Source organism: Heloderma suspectum, chromosome 3 (genome assembly GCF_057233095.1).
Source record: "Heloderma suspectum isolate Gila_16-S chromosome 3, 16-S_ref, whole genome shotgun sequence".
NCBI classification, from domain to species: domain Eukaryota; kingdom Metazoa; phylum Chordata; class Lepidosauria; order Squamata; family Helodermatidae; genus Heloderma; species Heloderma suspectum.
The window spans coordinates 286,473,717-286,485,754 of record NC_139460.1 but is presented as its reverse complement, the minus strand read 5'-3'; the positions used below and the strand labels follow the sequence as shown (position 1 = coordinate 286,485,754).

General features: G+C 44.5%; 1 protein-coding gene across 1 annotated transcript in view; it reads left to right on the top strand.

Moving 5' to 3' along the window:
* The first annotated feature begins 7,800 nt into the window (after positions 1–7,800).
* The window catches only part of PCOLCE2 (procollagen C-endopeptidase enhancer 2), a 34,691-nt gene continuing 30,453 nt past the window's right edge, over positions 7,801–12,038 (top strand). Inside the window, exon 1 of the mRNA XM_084847216.1 lies at positions 7,801–8,051. Within this exon, the coding sequence (XP_084703342.1) occupies positions 7,960–8,051 (92 nt within the window). The 5' untranslated portion in view covers positions 7,801–7,959. The remainder of the gene's footprint in view (positions 8,052–12,038) is intronic.

Genomic DNA, 12,038 nt, shown 5'->3' with positions numbered 1-12,038 from the left:
ATTCAGTCGTGTCCGACTCTTCGTGACCCCATGGACCATAGCACGCCAGACCTTCCTGTCCCCCGCTCTCTCCTGGAGTGTGCTCAAGTCCATACTCATTGCATCAGTGATGCTATCTAGCCGTCTCATCCTCTGCCGTCCCCTTCTCCTTTTGCCTTCAGTCATTCCCAGCATCAGGGTCTTTTCCAGAGAGTTTTCTCTTTGCATTAGGTGGCCAAAATATTGGAGCTTCAGCTTCAGTATTTGTCCTTCCAATGAGCACTCAGGGTTGATTTCCTTTAGTATAGACTGGTTTAACCTCCTTGCAGTCCAGGGGACTCGTAAGAGTCTTCTCCAGCACCACAGTTCGAAAGCATCAATTCTTTGGCACTCAGCCTTCCTTATAGTCCAGCTCTCACAGCCATACATTACTACTGGGAAAACCATAGCTTTGATTAGACAGACCTTTGTCGACAAGGTGATGTCTCTGCTTCTTACTATGCTGTCTAGGTTTGCCATAGCTTTCCTCCCAAAGAGCAAGCATCTTTTAATTTCATGGCTACAGTCACCGTCTGCAGTGATCTTGGAGCCCAAGAAAATAAAATCTGTCACTGCTTCCATTTCTTCCCCTTCTATATGCCAGAAAGTGATGGGGCCAGATGCCATGATCTTCATTTTTTTAATGTTGAGTTTCAAACCAGCTTTTGCACTCTCCTCTTTCACCCTCAACAAGAGGCTCTTTAGATCCTCTTCGCTTTCTGCCATTAGGGTGGTATCATCTGCATATCGGAGGTTGTTGATAATTCTCCTGGCAATCTTAATTCCGACCTGTGATTCATCCAACCTGGCGTTTCTCATGATGTACTCTGCATATAAGTTAAATAAGCAGGGCGACAATATGCAGCCTTGTTGTACTCCTTTCCCAATTTTGAACCAATCGGTTGTTCCATGTCTAGTTCTTACTGTTGCTTCTTGACCCTCGTACAGGTTTCTCAGGAGACAGGTAAGATGGTCTGGTACCCCTATCTCTTTCTGAATTTGCCACAGTTTCTTGTTGCCACAGTTTGCCACACAAAGGCTTTAGCGTAGTCAATGAAGCAGAAATAGACGTTTTTCTGGAATTCTCTTGCTTTCTCCATGATCCAGCGAAAGTTGGCGATTTGATCTCTAGTTCCTCTGCCTCTTCGAAACCCCGCTTGTACTTCTGGTAGTTCTCGGTTCGCATACTGCTGAAGCCTAGCTTGTAGGATTTTGAGCATAACCTTGCTGGCATGTGAAATGAGCGCAATTGTACGGTAGTTTGAACACTCTTTGGCATTGCCCTTCTTTGGAATTGGAATGTAAACTGAGCTTTTCCAGTCTTGTGGCCATTGCTGAGTGTTCCAAATTTGTTGGCATATTGAGTGAAGCACTTTAACAGCATCATCTTTTAGGATTTTAAATAGCTCAGCTGGAAGACTGACATCTCCGCTAGTTTCTTGTTAGTAATGCTTCCTAAGGCCCACTTGACTTCACTCTCGAGGATGTCCGGCTCAAGTTCAGTGACTGCATTATCATGGCTATCAGGGACATTCAGATCTTTCCTGTATAGTTCTTCTGTGTATTCTTGCCACCTCTTCTTAATCTCATCTGCTTCTGTTAGGTCCCTGCCTTCTTTGTCCTTTATCATGCCCGTCTTTGCACAAAACGTTCCCTTGAGATCTCCAATTTTCTTGAAGAGATCTCTAGTCTTTCCCATTCTGTTGTTTTCCTCGATTTCTTTGCATTGTTCATTTAAGAAGGCCTTCTTGTCTCTCCTTGCTATTCTCTGGAACTCTGCATTCAGTTGGATATATCTTCCCCTTTCTCCCTTGCTTTTCGCTTCCCTTCTTTCCTCAGCTACTTGTAAAGCCTCATCAGACAGCCACTTGGCTTTCTTGCATTTCTTTTTCTTTGGGATGAATTTAGTTGCTGCCTCCTGAACAATGTTATGGACCTCCGTCCATAGTTCCTCAGGCACTCTGTCTATCAGGTCTAATCCCTTAAATCTATTCTTCACCTCCACTGTATATTCATAAGGGATATGATTTAGGTCATACCTGAATGGTTTAGTGGCTTTCCCTACGTTCTTCAATTTCAGCTGAAATTTTGCAAGAAGCAGCTCATGATCTGAGCCCCAGTCAGCTCCAGGTCTTGTTTTTACTGACTGTATGGAGCTTCTCCATCTTTGGCTGCAAAGGGCATAATCAATCTGATTTCGATATTGACCATCTAGGGGGCAAACCTTATGGAGACAGAAAACGAGGTTTCCCAGTCAAAAAATATTTTATATTGTCTAGCAGCACCCCGCCCTTTTTTCTTTCTACCCCTCACACTTTTGTTAGAGAGTTTTGTGTTAGTCTTGCTTAGCAGTACCCCATCGTTCCTTCCTTTTAATTTTTGAAGTCTGTCCACACAAAGGTCTTGAAAAATTGTACCTGGGTATTGTTATACACCAAATGTCCTCTCCCTCTTACTGCATCCAAGATGGCATCTTTTGCCACCTCCTTTTCAAAGTGCATGATAATCTCCCTGGGACATTGTCCTGGGGGAGGCCTCATGTATAATGCCCAACCTGCCCTGACCATATCAGATAATTCTATCTGTAAGCTCAGAAAAGTCTCTGTCAATCATCGGACCAGGAATATTATCATATTGTCCCCCTTCTCAATACCTCCGTTACAGAGGTTTGGGCAGCAGCTCCTATTTTCTAACAATTCCACCCACTCCTGCAGATCTGCGTTAGATTTTGTAAGTTGCCTGAGAGCTCTGTGTTGAACTTTGCCCATCTCCAGAGCTTTGGATGCCATATCTGCAATATCCAAAAACGGAGAGGCTACTCAATCTATGTTTTCTTTTAATGGGTCGATAGTTCCAACCACTCTTTTTGTAAATTTTTTATTTTCTGTAGAATTTCTGACATTCCCTCGATTCTCTCGTGGAGGTTTAGGTGGTCATTTTACTATATTGAAGCCTGTCTCTTTGCTGCATTGATTCTGGTACTAAAATAAGAGGTAAGTTGCCCATATTTAGAAATTTGAGCGCTCTGTTGCATTACAGTCCAGATAATCATAAAAACTTTGTTCTTATCTCTTCCTGCTGCTAGCTATCAAAATTAAGTGCTGGTGACACAGGGACTCACTTCAAGAGGCCATCTTTCTCTAGTGATGCCCTGACAGCCCATTTAGATTTATTTCTGAGAAAAGCTGTACAGGATTGTGTGGTCATTATATTAAAATATCAGTAAAAATAAGTCTGCAAAAGTTACTAGCCCAGGGAAAAAAGAACTAGCTCATCTATCCACATATACTTATAAATTGACTGTGGTAGTCAATTTTGGACCATGTATGAACTTTGTTCTGTTTGGTTGCCTCAGGGATACTTACTTTCCAGGTGATCAGAAAAGTGATCACAATGTGATCACATTATATACAATGTTAAGAGTTAAAAATATTAATGGTATTCATTTTTATTTGTGGAAAAGGTTTTGCCCATATTTTAGTTAAATGGGGTAATATGTAAGACTGATTCAGTTAAAAACAGATAATTCACCATGACCAAATATGTTGCCAAAATATTATCCAAAAGCTTCAAATTCCTACTTGTACAATAAAAATAACAAAACAATTCCCACACAGCTTAGAAAAATATATGATGATAAACATGAGAAACCACTGGAAAAGAACTCAATATATGGACAAAAGTATAGTATTTCCCATTTATCTTGCATGCATGTGGCTTCCCTTTTTCTGCATGGTCACAGACTGATTGACTAATTTATACATTCCTAAAAATGTCATGAAAAAGTCAATGTCTTATAATGAAAATATGAAAAGTTCTGATCAAAGCAATTATTCAGTTTACAGTGTATCAGAGTTCATTTTGCATCTGCAGTTAATTATGGAAATAGGAAAAATACTATCCATCACACTGACAGAATTTGGAATTCAAAGCATGATTATGAAAGGCTAAGAAATACAGAATGCTTTCAATTGTAACTTTTTTTTGCGTCAAAGAATTAAAACGTAATTTTTATTTCTTTTTTATAAGCGGATGCAAGAAAGATGGTCTCACACAAACAAAGAAGTATATGTCAACTCAAGCCAGCATGGTGTAGTATTTAGACTGTTGGACTTGGGAGATCCGGGTTCTTGTCCCCATCTTGGCCATGGAGCTCACTGGGTGGCATTGACTCTCTCCCTAACCTACCTCATAGGGTTGTTGTGAGGATCAAATGGAGAGAAGGGGGACCATGTAAGCTACCTTGGATTCCTTGCAAGAGGAAAAAAGATGGGATTATAAATATATAAAATGTAATAATAAATAATACATTTAAAAAGCCAAGTAATTATATCATTCATATAAAGCAAAAACAAAAATTTTACATAACTATAGCGTACCAAGGGGCCGCGGCGGCTTAGTGGTTAAGACGCTGAACTGCAGACCGGAAGGTCGGCAGGACAGCAGTTCGAGACCCGAGTGCCGCGTGACGGAGTGAGCTCCCGTCTTCAGTCCCAGCTCCTGCCAACCTATCAGTTTGAAAGCAAGAAATTGCAAGTAGACAAATAGGTACCGCCTCGGCGGGAAAGGTAACAGCGTTCCGTGCACCTCGGTGTTTAGTCATGCCAGCCACATGACTCCGGAAGCGTCTTTGGACAGTGCTGGCTCTTCGGCTTAGAAACGGGGATGAGCACCACACCCTAGAGTCAGACACGACTGGTTGGGGACACCTTTACCTTTTTATAGCATACCAAAGAAAAAATAAAGTGCAAACAACTTATCTCTTCCCCGAAACCCTCACTTAAGCCTTCCCCAACCACTCTTACGTTGCAATCCAATACCCAGTTACCTAACAGTGAGCCTCACTAAAATCAATGGGATTTACTTCAGAGCAGGCATGAACTGGACTGGACTGTTAAATTACTCAACTAGAATTAATGAAGTATCAATTCAAGTTTTCTCATATTCTCAACTATGTTATATTATTTTTTGATATGAAAGTTGTCCATGTTATATAACTGGTTTTCCTTCTCCTTTTATCACTTTCATTTGATGTGATAGCTTTTCCATGATCATAAATTCCCACATTTTGTCTATCTATGGATTACAAATTGGCATATAATAGTTTATTTCCCTTTCCTAGCAACAAAACACTTTTGCTGCTAATAGGAAAAAATGTCAAAAGGATTGTAAGCCAGCATAAAGCACAATCCTGTACTGAAGAACCACTGGCTGAGGGGCTATAGGATTCACCAGCTTTGCTGTGCTGGCAGAATGCCAAATATATTGCTGCCATGACAGGTATGTTGGCAGAGTACCTCCAATATGCAGGTGGAACACAGGGCATTGCACTGACCAAGTTATGCTGATGGAACAGGTGCAACAGAGCAGTTGTGGGAGACATAAGGGAGGCACATTTATACCGTATCTTATACGCTTTCAACCCATCGACATGCCTCCATCTATGCTGACTGCAAGGGATGCCCAACCTATGACCAGCGGCACTGAACATGATGCTCCCAGCTGTTCCTCTGAGGAATTATTAACCCACCTGCTCCAAGTATGCTCCCATACACTTGCAAGCTCTATGAGAGACAGTTATGCAACAGGTGAAGGTTTTCGTTGAAGTCCGAATCAGCCCCATCAGTAGCCACAGATGTAGACAGAACACACTCGAGTGGTGGGTTAAGAACAGACTTTACTGGAGATTTAACAAGCTTACATCTCAAGGTAAGTTGGCTGAGGTCAGCCCCATGGACATCATCAATTGCAGGAAGAAGCAGGAAGAAGATAGGAGGGTAGAGGGAGGAGACAAGGAAAAAGCCTAAAATCCTGCATTTAAAATGGGGCTTTCTGCTTCCGTTTTAAATGCAGGATCACAATGACTCCCTTTTTCACCCGCTTCCTTCCCCCCCTTTCCCCCTCCTTCTCCCTATGTCTGAGTCTTCCATTATCTTTCATTGATCTCGCTCTTCTTCTTGCCACTTCTTCTCGGAGGGAACACAAGTAGAACACAACGGAATAACTTGATAGCTCATTATCTGCAGTCTATTTAAAAACAGAACAAAGGGCACTTAGTATAGGAGATACCTTGGAGGATCACGGCGTCAGGTAAAGAGCCCCCAAACTTCCGTGAAGGAGCCATCTCTGCCTGGGGCTGCTGCTCACTGTGCAGAATGCTGCTTTTTCTACTCTGACATTGCTTCTGTTGAGCTTAAGCAAAACTCATTAATTCTGAGCATCTCACATAGCTACAGGGAAATACATTTGCATAAACAGCCTCATGATCTAAATTTTCGTCTCAATTTTGGGCTAGCAAGAGCCCATGCCACCCCACCCTGGCCTCCAGGCCCTGGGGAGTGATCACAGCAATTCCTGTTGACGGGCCTATCATTCATCTGATCCCTTAAACCAGGGATGGAGAACGTGTGGCCCTCCAGATGTTGCAGTACTGCAACTCCCTTCAATCCCCCCCACTATTGGCTGTGCTGGCTAGGGCTGATAGGAGTTGCAGTCTACCAACATCTGGAGGGTCACATGTTTCCCACCCCTGCCTCAAACATTCTAAGCTAGTAGTCATCCAACAACTCATGTCAGTGAATTCCATAAATTAACTGCATGTGAAGAACATAAGAACGTAAGAAGAGCCATGCTGGATCAAACCAAGGGTCCATCTAGTCCAGCATTCTGTTCACACAGTGGCCAACCAGCTGCCCACAGGAAGCCCCCAAGCAGGACGTCAGTGCTACATCATTCACCTGCCCATGTTCCCCTTCACTGGGGTACATAGGCATACTGCTTCTGATACTGGGAACAGCACATAGCCATCCGGACTAGTAGCCACTGATAGCCTTATCCTCCGGGAATTTGTCCAATCCCCTTTTAGAGCCATCCAAATTGGTGGTCATCACTACATGGTAGAGAATTCCATAGTTTAACTATGTGCTGTGTGAAGAAGTACTTCCTTTTATCTGTCCTGAGTTTCCCACCAATCAGCTTCACGGGATGACACCAGGTTCTAATATTATGAAAGAGGGAGGACAATGTTGTCCTATCCACTTTCTCCACAGGATGTATAATTGTGTACACCTCATTCATGTCTCCCTTGTTCATCTTTTTTTCTAAACTGAACAGTCCCAGCTGTTGTAACCTTTCTCCAGCCCCTTGATCATTTTAGTTGCACTTTCATGCATGCAGCTCTACAAAGTCCTTCCTTAGGTGTGGTGACCAGATCTCCACACAGGAGTATGATCTTGGCAGTTTTATTTTCAATTCTTTTTCTAATTTTGCCTAACATGGAATTGGCCTTTTTCACAGCGGCCACACACTGGGTCCACATTTTCATCAAGTTGCCCACCACAACCCCAAGATCTCTTTCTTGGTTAGTCACCACTAGCTCATAACCTTCAGCTTATACTTGAAGTTGGGATTGTTTTGCCCCGATGTGCATCACTTTACACTGGCCTACACTGAACCCCATTTGCCTTTTTGATGACCATCCTTCCAGTCTGGAGAGATCTTTCTGGAGCTCCTCACAATCGTTTTGTCAGGAAGCATTTTCTTTCTACAGTCCTTCGAGGAATAACAGGGCAACACTGCCGAAAAGGAGGGAAAGAAGACCAGGGCATTGCCTTTTCAATATCCCCTCCCCTCCTTCAGTCACATGAGGGTAAAAGCCTTCAGGGGCAAATTCTTTATCTCTTAACGTCTCCCCGTGAAGCCGCAACTTGAATAGCGTCCCGCCCCAGAGCTCTCCTCACCATAAAGGGGAGGAGGACGCCGAGAGGTGGGCTATTCTCTCCTCCCCTTGCCTGAACGAACAAATGGGATATTCACGAGGAAGCAGAACTCCTCCAGGGGCAGCGTCACTTGCAAGACGCTTTATAAAGGTCTTGCAAGTGCCCGCGCCGTCGTTGCTCGCGAGGAGCTGACGGTGCCTGCCCGGAGCATTAGGAGAAAATCATGAAAGCCGCCGCCTCGTGCTCCTTGGCCCTGGGACTCCTGCTGGTCGCAGCCGCTCAGCCCTCCAACAACCGGCAAACGCCAAGACCGAGGTAACCCCTCACGCCCGCCGACGCTGCAGTGCGCGCGGGGGCAAGAGCCCGCGAGGGGCAGATGGCCTCGCGCAGCGCGTCTGCTTCCCTGTTTAATTGCCCAGTTTCGACGACGAAGACCACCGTCGCCCTCTCTCTCTCCCTGCCCGCCCAAACTGTCCCCACAACGTATATAGGTGTCGCAGGGGCTCCGAGCAGACTAGCGGGTAGGCTCAGGAAACATGCAGAGCTTCTGGGGAGACTTGCTCCCCCTCTTTCTTTTGCTTTTGTTTTGTTGCTCCCGCTACCTCCAGTCCTGCTTCCTTGTCCATCGCTCTCCTGCTCCCTTGCTGTGCGCCTGGCTTGTCCAAATCGAAACGTGCTGTCTGAGGGGGGAAAGTAACCCGCCGCGTTGCTCTGTCCCATGCCATGAAGAGTAAAAAAGCAGCCTTATCTTGCAAGGACGAGTCGTGAAGAGAGACAGAGAATTATTCCCAGCGTGGTGGGTGGGCGCACTACCTCGTCCTCTTAAATGCACGAGGATTGTTGGTTTGTGCCAAGTTTGAGTCCTTGCTGTGCGGTAAAAAAATAACAATAACTTGAATTGTGTGCAACTTTCACACGTGAGGGTTTATACAGGTTTTGCTTCTATCTGTGTTGGAAATTTAAAGCATCGCTAAAACTCATTATTTAATAAATTCTCACTTCCCTAAACTGATTTTTAGTAAATTCATATAGGATTCCAACTTCAACATCTTTTTGCCTTAAATCTGTACTGCGATTCTAAATCCTACATTGGCTAGAATGCATTTTATATTAACATGTTTCTCCTTTGCTTCCTATTCCATATTGAACCCATTTGCACATGGCACAAAAAGAACAAGGGAGTTTCAGATAAAGCATATGCTGGTTCATGTGTGAAAATGGTGTAAGCTCTGTATTTTCAGTCTAGTGGAGATAGTTGCTGTTGATGGTCCTGATCCTGTGCTATATGAATGAATCTAAACCTCTCTCTTTTAAAAGCCTAGAATACAGTCTACCTTCACAACATCCCAACATATCGGTCTATGTTACATAGGGAGGGGGGACTTTTTTGCGTGTTATAATTTTTTCAGATGCACTTGTTGGATTAAGTAAATGAAACCTCATGGTAATAGTAGTTTACTAGGGGATCAAGGGTGAGTAGAAGATCATGGTGAGCAGAATTCATGGTCTCACAATGGACCACGCCAATTTATTCTAAGCCACGTAGTGCCTACTGACTGCTGTGATTTTTGCAAAGAATACTTGACTCAGAGCTTCCCTACAGCAGCAATTAATTGCATGCTCGTGACTGGCCATTCACGGAAGTTTGCGGGTCCATTACATGACGTCATTGACATCCAGGGCCCCTCCCGTGCTTTTTCAGGTTTATCCTGCAGTAAAAAACACCAGACTAAATCAAGTATTTTTTTTTAAAATGCGCTGAATCTGTAGTGTGCAATGCCACCGTAGTGCTATATTTCAGCCGCTAGATGGTGCTGTCTAAATGAAAACATAGGAAAAGTGCTGAAACAGAAGGTTTCAATTCAGACCATGAGGTTGACCTGTCCGCCTGTGTAATGGAGCCGATCGTAATCCCGCAAAGAATCTGGAAGCAGAAAGCCCCAGTAAGGCAGTGGGATTTTCCATTAATGTGGAGATGCCCTAGGCCTGATCCTGCAAGGCAGATCTTAAGATCTTAAACAAGAGTGCATATTCAGGATTACATAACACAAGTGAAGACAGAAGGGGAACTTGCATGACTGCCCTCGCAAATTGAAAGCATGTGTGAGGGTCACAGGATTGTACTGGCTACCCCACCCCCTGATAATGACACACGCACCTGCCACATTCCCATTTGGCAGCTGTATGAAGGGGCCCTATGTGCATACCGACATACCTGTGTTGGGCTCCTCTATGTGAGAGGCAATCCTGTGATCTGATGTTCTTTGAACATATGTGTGTGGGGGGGGCAAAGTCATGTGAATCCACTTAGACAAACATGCTTAAGTGTGGGGCATGTGGTTTGAACACACATTCCCTGAATTCTGAGGCATTGTTTTTCAGAGTAAACAGTATGTGTTCAAACCACTTGCTCCACACTTAGAATGGATGTCTGCCTTTACCCCTAGTCCTGCCTTAACTACTAAGTGATCCTGAGGCTGGGTTCACACAACATGACAAGCCAGAGTAAAGATTGAGTGTGGGTTGTCATTGAACCATGGGTTATTGTTGAATGGTGAGTTGTGTCGTGTGAACCCAGCCGCACTAACAAACCATGGTTTGTTAATCACAAACAACTCATGATGTTGAACTCATGATTTGTTGTTCGGTTGTGAACGGTGGGTGTTCGTGGTTAACAAACCATTGTTTCTTAGCGTGGCTGGGTTCACACAACACAACAACCCACAGTTCAATGAAAACCCATTCTCAACCCATATCCTGGTTTGTCGTGTTGTGTGAACCCAATCTTGCTTTGTAAATTTCAAAAATTTAGATGAACAACTGGGATTATAGTAAAAAAAAATGTAGACTATGTGAGTCTGAAGACAGCCCATCTTTGGATCTAGGTTACTTCTTCATTTGGCATATCTGTATCATCTCCTATTCCAAATTAGTAAAAATGGGAATGAGTCACTGATGAGTCTTGTCCAGTGACCTTGCCATGGCTACTCCACCCATCCACATGGTCAGTTGTTGTTTTTTTTGCTTTTTGTTCACAGCTTGGAGACATTGGTCTCCGTTGCCTGATAATCTTCCATAGTTACGTACATACCATCCCTTTGTTCTAATAAAACAGACACTAACCTTTTCCTCTTTACTGCAGGTAATCCTTCCTTTCTCATCATCTAAATACATTGACCTAATCACACAGTGGCTTGTTTAAACTGCAGGGTGTGCCCAAGAGCCATTTGTCTAATTACTCTCCTATAGGGATATACGAAACTCACTTACCTTTTCGCGGAATCTTTCGCGGTGGGGGGGGAGGTGCTCCGTTCCTCCCCCCGGAATCCTCGATGGGGGGGGAGGCGATCCGGTCCTCCCCCACAGAATCCTTGACGGCTGGCTCCGCTCTGTGGCCAGGCCGCGGAGCAGCCGGCCAGGGCCGTCCGCCGGAGCAGCCACCATTTGCATCCAGCCAGGCAGCCGTGATAGGCTACGTCAGAATTTACGTAGCCTATCACGGCTACCCCCCAAAAAAAACCCCAGCGTACGCAAATGGCGGCAGCTACGGCGGCCGCCATTTGCGTTCCCTATTTTTCGCCGATTTATCTTACGTAAATATTTACGTAAGATAAAACAGCGAAAAAAAGGGAAACGCAAATAGCATAGTGGGCGCTATTTGCGTTCCTTTATTTTTCGCTGTTCTAGCCTATGTAAATATTTACGTAAGATAAATCGGCGAAAAATAAAGAAACGCAAATAGCGCCCACTACGCTATATTCCCCTTTTTTTCGCCGTTTTATCTTATGTAAATATTTACGTAAGATAAATCGGCGAAAAATAGGGAACGCAAATGGCGGCCGCCGTAGCCACCACCATTTGTGTACGCTTGGGTTTTTGGGGAGGGGTTAGCTGTGATAGACTATGTAAATTCTTACGTAGCCTATCACAGCTGCAATGGCAGCGGCAGCAGCCCGGCCGCAGCTGGCCAGGAGACCAGCCGCCGCCGCCGAATCCACCGCATCCGCCCCAGGTAAGTGCCAACCCCGGGGGGATTCCGCAGGGGGGCAGGAGGCCATTCTGCCACGGATTCCTGGGGAATGGCCTTCTTTTCTTTAGAATCTGGCCTCACTGGAATCCGTGGCGGAATTCTCTGCCATCCCTATTCTCCTGGGCACTTGTTGTGTGGTCTGAATCCAGTTGGCATGGCTTGTTGAAAAGGGAAACAACCCTCAAATAACCCTTGGGCTGTTGTTGATCGTGCAAACACACCCAGTGAATGCTCCACCTATAAAATAGTTTCCTTGCTATCTTCTCTCTAGG